General features: G+C 33.7%; 2 protein-coding genes across 2 annotated transcripts; both read right to left on the reverse strand.

The window, feature by feature from the left end:
- Positions 1-3,345: 3,345 nt before the first annotated feature.
- LOC127079750 (probable peptide/nitrate transporter At3g43790) lies at positions 3,346-5,552 on the reverse strand. Its single transcript, XM_051020122.1, has 12 exons — positions 5,524-5,552; positions 5,290-5,392; positions 5,113-5,166; positions 4,887-4,949; positions 4,758-4,807; positions 4,570-4,645; positions 4,308-4,496; positions 4,116-4,203; positions 3,873-3,958; positions 3,680-3,787; positions 3,528-3,572; positions 3,346-3,438 (listed from the first exon to the last, which is right to left on the reverse strand). The coding sequence occupies exons 1-12, from the start codon at positions 5,550-5,552 to the stop codon at positions 3,346-3,348; spliced, it is 984 nt and encodes a 327-aa protein (XP_050876079.1).
- Positions 5,553-5,578: 26 nt separating this feature from the next.
- LOC127087873 (probable glutathione peroxidase 5) lies at positions 5,579-6,438 on the reverse strand. Its single transcript, XM_051028793.1, has 4 exons — positions 6,293-6,438; positions 6,114-6,190; positions 5,939-6,000; positions 5,579-5,771 (listed from the first exon to the last, which is right to left on the reverse strand). The coding sequence occupies exons 1-4, from the start codon at positions 6,344-6,346 to the stop codon at positions 5,629-5,631; spliced, it is 336 nt and encodes a 111-aa protein (XP_050884750.1). The 5' UTR covers positions 6,347-6,438; the 3' UTR covers positions 5,579-5,628.
- Positions 6,439-7,500: the final 1,062 nt, after the last annotated feature.

Below are 7,500 nucleotides of genomic sequence, written 5' to 3' on the forward strand. Positions count from 1 at the left end.
AAAATAAAATAAGCAAAATTTAATCTTTTTTTTAATTCAACAATAACAACAAAACATAACACATAAACCTACACAAAGCACACTAACATAATTCAAAATCAACAAATGAAAAAGAAAAATACGTTTGATTCTCGACGGTACTATTTATGCTCTTGGGTTTGGTGGTGATTGTTTGATGTTGTTAATGGAGTTATGTTACGGTTAAGGTGATGATATTGTAGTGGTGTTTATGGTGTTGTTGAAGAGTTAAGAGAAAAGAGTTATGGGGTTTGGTTGGTGTTTTGTATATGTTGAGTTTTCTGATGAAGAGAAATGAAGAGGATGTGTTGTTAGGAGAGGAAAGAAGAGAAAAATTTTACGTTGGTTTGTCTAGTTCTAGAGAAAAAGAGTTGTGGTTGTTATGTTGTTGTGTTGTTGAAGTGTTGAGAGAAAAGAAGAGATTGAAGTTGGTGTTGGTTGGTGAGAGAGAAAAGAGGGAAAGAGATAGAAAAATATTATTTTTCCATAAAAAGTATTTTTACCAGTCACCAATACGATAAACATTAAAATATTTTAATAATAAAATATTATTTAAAAAAATATATAAATATAAATATAATTATTTATTTATTTATTAAAGAGTAATGTGTGATTAACCAATTTTATAATTTTATTAATCAATATTTATTATTTTATTAACCAATTTTATTCTACTACTAAAAATTATTTTTATATCAGGATGTTTATTAATCAACTTCATAACTTCGTTAACCAATTTTTTACATTTCATTAATCAATTTTATTTTACCACTAAAAACTATTTTTAATATTCAAACATTTATTAACCAATTTCATAACTTCATTAACCAATTGTTTACATTTCATTAATCAACTCTATTTTAATATACAAATCACTGTTCATGCACTATACACAGACGTTGTTCACATGGGTATTGTTCATGTACATGCACTGCTCACATGGTACTGTCCATGCACTACTCACGTCACTATTCATAAAGGTTTTACTGTTCACGACACTGTTCACCGTATTTGTGAACAATGCATACGATGTAAGTGTAAGTTTGAGTGTAAGAATAGCAATCTAAAGAGATATTATGTTGGAGAAAAATGAGGTATTTTGACAGTGATGATGAATGGAACAATAAAAAAAAAAAAGAGAAGATGGAAAGAGAAGGGAAAGAAAAAGAAAAGAAAATCTGAGAGTGAGAGAAAAAGAAGATATTACGTGGAGAGAGAAGGAAAAAAGAGAAAAAACAATGCCAAGTGGCATTCTTACATTGATCAACAAATATTTTTAGTTAATTAAAAATAAAACCAAGTGGTTCATGTTGGTCGGTTGGTAAAAAATAAATAATTTTAATTTTACTTATTAAATTAAAAATACCCAAACATGAATAAAAATCAAATCGATAACATAGATAATTCTAAATAATTCTTCCGATTATTTTGGTAAAAGATAAAAAATAATCAAATAAAAAATGAACAAAAATCGGGCGTAAAACTATCTGGAAAAAATCGAACGCATTAAAATGATCAGCGCGAAATAAACTTCTCGGAAGCATACATGTTTTGATCAAATTTTAAAATAAAAACCGTTCGGTTAAAAGGATCAGGTTGACCAAAATGCGACCGAAAAAGTAGTCAAAAAATTAAAAAAAACACGCCAGGTTAAGCTATGCAAATCGTAGATTAAAAATACTGACATCTACAAGCTCGATTTTGAAAATTTTCGTCCACTAATTCGACGTACAATTGAGAAACGATTCGACTGATCTATTTGTAGATCCGAAAAATGATTCTGGTTGATATTTTAAGCGTCATGCGGAATGAAATACATGTTGTGATAGGTAGAAAATGCACATGCCTTGTGAATGTATTGAATTACTAATCGAAAAATCATAAATAGACAATCAAATGCAAAGGAATCATGCTCGAACCATTTACTTATGATTCTCGATTACAATTAAAACCCTACAAAGATTCAGATGACGACAATACTCTTGATTGTCACCCTTTGAACCGCTAAAACATGATGCAATAGAATCGACGATGTATTGGGATTGAGAAATCAAGTCTTTTGACTTCTTAATCAACAAATGATTGAATGAGTGTCATCAAGACTAGATAAAATGCCGGAACTCCTGACTTTTCATCTAAATCCTAATGAATGCTTTTAACTGATGTAATGAATGATAAATGAGATGATTTTGCTATGCTGATCCAAATGAAAAACTCAGGGTAAAATTTAGGGTATGACAATATCCCACTTAAAATATATACCTTCAACTAGATAATACTCTATATTATACGAAATCCTTTTGATTGTTTATTGCAATGTGGGAGTAGGTCATTCCATAATATCATTAAACATGTTGGATTTGTTTACACGTTAATGTCATTATTGAAACCTGCAATACCAAAAAATGCATGTCAAAGCTATAAATCTTGTGATGCCACTAATTCAAGCCACTACAACAAACAAGACCTTAGACAGCGCTTTTTTTAGCCTTAGACAGCGCTTTAAAGCGCTGTCTAAACCTCCGCTGCTAAAGGTTTAGACAGCACTTTTTTAAATCTTAAAAGCGCTGTCTAAGCCCCCCCCCCCCCCCCCCCCCCCTTAGACAGCGCTTTGGCCAAAAGCGCTTTATAAGACCCTCTTATTTTAAATTTTTTAGGTATACCTTAGACAGCGCTTTTGAAAAGCGCTGTCTAAGCCCCACCCCCTTAGACAGCGCTTTGGCCAAAAGCGCTTTCTAAGACCCTCCTATTTTAATTTTTTTAGGTATACCTTAGACAGCGCTTTTCAAAAAGCGCTGTCTAAGCCCCCCCCCCCTTTAGACAGCGCTTTTGTCTAAAGCGCTTTCTAATCCCCCCCTTAGACAACGCTTTTTACAAAAGCGCTGTCTAAGGTATACGAAAATTTTTGAAGCTTTTGTTTTAAACCACATTTTTTCCAGGTTTATAAACCAGAATTTCTACCTGTTTTCAACCAGATTTTGACAGACAATTATCACATTTTATATATGTCATTTTGGTCTTTTTTCTACCAATTTTTGGCTAACAAATATATATATATACCAATTCAAACCAATTTTGCCTTAAATGTATCAAAATATATACAAATTTATGTACACATTTACAAGTCATAACATATACTACAAACCATATCAATTTTAGTCTAGGCCTATAAGACTTCAGGATTATTGCAATACTAGTACTAGCACAATTGATTCAAACAATCACAAAGAAAATTAACATGAAAAAGTTTGTACAAACACATACAATAAGCAAGTTTATCTCACAATTTGAAACAATGAAAGATAGGTAGAGAAATCAAAGGGAAACTCACACTGCACCACCTCCCGCTGGACCGATTGCTTTGAATATTGACATCATAGTCATAGCAATGCCATTAGCTGCCCCTCTTTGATGTTGTTCCTGTTTTCCATTTACGCCACAATTTCCTCAAAATATAATATCAACTTTCAAAAAGAAATAAAAGCTTAGAATTAAAGAAAAAAAATTACCACGGCTCTATTTTGCATAATAAATAAACCAGTGATTATCGTCATCTGAAATTGAGAAAAAAATACTATTAGATAAGCTTGTAATACATACAGATGTTTGTTTGAAACGTGATCACTCATGATCGGTTAAATAAACAAAAAGATAAACTTACACTTAGAACATTCTTCAGAAGAGAAGCAATATTAATAACTAGGTATAGCGTAATGCCAGAAAGCATTGCTATGAAGGGGTAACTTTGCAACAGAGGTATTGATAAAACCTACATAAGGTAACAAGACATTTTTAGAACAAGAACCAATGTAATGCTGAGTTGCATTAGTTTCTACGAATGGAAAAAAACTTACTGCGGAGATGCGAGCAAATTTTATAGGTCCGAAAGCTCTTTCCAATGAAGGGTAGAGGAAAAGCTGGGAGACAATAAGACCAATACCTGATCATTGACCATTTGAGAAGAGGTCAGTTATTAAGCAGAATATCTTGAAAAATGAAATGCACAAAGCAATGTACCTGATATGTGACAAGGAAGGCTAGAAAATATGTTAATCCCAACACTAATAAATCTCTAGTGACACATATCAAAGACGTACCTGATATTGCGAGAACATCGCCTACATTATCAGTTGTAAAGTTCAAACCACCAAACCTTCCAGGACTAACAACCCATAATGAGAAAACCTATCATGAAGTAGAATGGTGTTTACTTATATATCCTATTAGATTTAATATCTGTTAAGCAACATTATAAAGTTCAAATAAGTCACCAAAAGTAGGAATGGTACCTCTTGATAAGCAACATTATAAAGTGAGAAAATGCTGTACACAATAATAGATGACATTAATGGCCAGTTTAGGAAGAGGTTTTCATCTTTTTGGATTATTTTGTCGTCGTCATTACTTATGTTTCCAGTTTCTAAAGCTTCAGCATCATCAATAGACTCATTGCTTAGAGGGTGGTTGTGAAGTGTTTCCTACAGTGATGCAGGAATTTTGTGATCAAATGCTTATACATGTTTAACAAACTATGAAGTTGCTTACTCATACCGGAAGCCAGATGCATGCAATTGCTACCACAAATGCAAAAGCTGATACTGACAAGGAAGGCAAGAAATATGGAAACCTGCATGGTTTATGTTTTGACAATTAAAATAATCACATCAACAATAAGGATCGAAGGAAAAGCTGAATTGTTAGAACTTTATGATACTAAAAATCAAGTAAAATCCACTTACTTATCCCAAAATGAGTCTTTTGGAAATAGATGAGGGTATTTCACTGCTGGCTGCAATGTAAATTTCACACAGTATTAGCGAAACGAATAAAAGTGTCTTCAATTAAAATAGCTATGAAGCATCAAGTACCTGAGCCAAATAACCTCCCAATGCTGGTCCAATTACTAAGCCTATACCCCAAGCTGCACTGAGCTGAAACCATATCACGTTATGAATTATTATTGTTGAATGCAGAAAATATATCAACGACGTGCTACACCTAGTACTATTGAGCTTGATGTATGGATAGAAGTTATTGAAGGTAACGTGTGTGTCAGTGTCGTGTTAGTGTCGAACATAGGTTATAGAAGTTTACCGTTGAGAGTCCAAGACCTTGCTTTTCTTCTCTAAATATTTCGGTACTATAAGCCTGTTATCAGAAAACGATGTGACAAAAAAATCAACTGATATCCAAATACAGAAATGACAAACTAATGATTGTTCCCTGATGTTGAAGGACGAAACATTAGGTTATATTTGTGTTGTTTGGTACCTTCATTGGTCCTAGCAAACCATTTAAACATCCAAGAAAAAATCGGGTAGTAACCGCCATCGAAAAACTTGTGCTAAGGCCAAACAGTGTGTTGAAAATAATACTGAAATCAAGTATTTATCATCATCAATGCTGTAATGGAAAATTTTTCAGGCTCTGATTGGATAAGAGCTTAGTATTTAGACTTATGCAACATGAAATCTTCCCACTTAAAAATTATTGACCATTACTGACCAATTCAAAATTACCGAACCAATTAGCATTCTGCCACAAAACAATATTGGAACAACTAAACCAAAAAATCCAGGACATAAACCTATCAGCAACGTATCGAGATCCCTACACAAACAAACAACACATTACCTTTCCAAAAATTGGATACTCGGCTTTGAATCTTGTACAGGCAAATTGTTCTGCATCCTCACTACTCCCAGGCTCTTGGTTTAAGAACTGATTGCATGGAAAAGCCAATATCTCAAGTCCTAAAATCAACCAACAAAAACATTCTCAAATGAATCAGTTTCAAGAATTTCTTTAAGCCCTTTACTCAAGTAAGTTCAAAATGATTATGTCACAGCAAAGACACAAACTTTAGTGTTCAACACCAACATGCAAAAAAAAAAACTCTTCAAACCCTTAAAAATCATACCTTTATCTTTGTATCTGCTATAAAGGTCAGTTAACTGGGTATAATTGGAATTCGTAAATCCACTGTAATTAAAACCCAATAAAAAATCATTTTAATCAGCTAAACCCAGTAAAAAAGATTGAATTTTGATTGTAATGACATGGAGAAAATAGAATTAGAGAAAGTGGGGTTGAACCATTTTGAAGCGACGTTAACTATAAGAAGAACTTTCCCTTTGTATGAGCTGAGGTTCACGTCTTTTCCCTTGGCGTCCTGAGGCAACCATGAAAAGCAAAACTGTAAGAGATTTTGTTGATGATAATGAAAAAATGGGTTTTTATATAGAGATTTAGGGTTTGAGAAAAAAGTGGTTACCTTAACTGTGAATTCAGATATGGATTTTTCAGAGACCGATTGTGAAGCACCCATTTGTTTGTTTAGCGTTTGGATGAGAATTTTTAGTTACTATTTTGTTCTGTTTTCTTAATTTAGGAGAAAGACTGTGTCTATCCTATATTGAAACCGATTCTTCAAACACTTTCTGGTATTGAAACCGAATGATTACAGGATTCTCGTTCTGGTATTGAAACCGATTCTTCAAAACCCTAACCGCTGGTATTCTCGTTCGCTGTTAGGGTTCGCTGGAGGGGTTTAACCGCAGGAGGGAAAACAAAAAGAACTGAGAACGAAAATAGAAGTCTGAAATTTAATTTTAATTAGACCTTAGACAGCGCTTTTGTGGAAAGCGCTTTCTAAGATATGCCTTAGACAGCGCTTTCCAAAAGCGCTTTCTAAACCCCCACCTTAGACAGCGCTTTTGGTTTTAATTTTTTTTTAATTGAAAGACTTTAAACAGCGCTTTCTCAAAAGCGCTGACTAAGGTCTATATTTAAAAGCGCTTTCTAAAAGCGCTGTCTAAGGGGGGGTCTTAGACAGCGCTTTCTAAAAGCGCTGTCTAAGACCCCCCCTTAGACAGCGCTTTCATTATTTTTTTAGAACATTTTCCGTGTTTTATTTTTATTTTAACCTTAGACAGCGCTTTCTTTTAAAAGCGCTGTCTATGATGCGCTGTTAAAAAACCTTTTTGGCGTAGTGAGCATAATCGTGTGTTTTATGGTGAGTACTGATAAGTGCCCAAGGAAGAGTATTAAAGCATACGATTTTGGAACTTATAGGTTCTACTAGTTACGAATTCGTTGGTATTTTCCAAAGTTTTAAATAAAATAGGGATTTAGGTATGATAATGATTGCTTTTTAAATGTCCTTGTGTATTAATACAGGAAGAATCACTCAAATCAAGCCTAAGCATCAAAATAGCAAAACTGGCATGCTACAAGGACGCTATAACATAGAGAAGCAAGCAAAAGAAACAAAACACAAGCACTGGCGCTACAAGCGTGCTACAATGAGCATGGACCATCAAGTTCCAGTAGGGTTATGCTGCCAACATGCTTACAACGGGGAAAAGAGTTTGGTTGTGCTACAATGTGTAAAGCACCATTGTAGCGCAAATGAACTGCATCATAACTTTTTGCGTAGAACGCACTAAGGCGACTTAAGTCCGAAGGCAGTTTGCAGAATCT

This window comes from Lathyrus oleraceus, chromosome 5 (assembly GCF_024323335.1).
Source record: "Lathyrus oleraceus cultivar Zhongwan6 chromosome 5, CAAS_Psat_ZW6_1.0, whole genome shotgun sequence".
In the NCBI taxonomy this organism is placed as follows: Eukaryota; Viridiplantae; Streptophyta; class Magnoliopsida; order Fabales; family Fabaceae; genus Lathyrus; species Lathyrus oleraceus.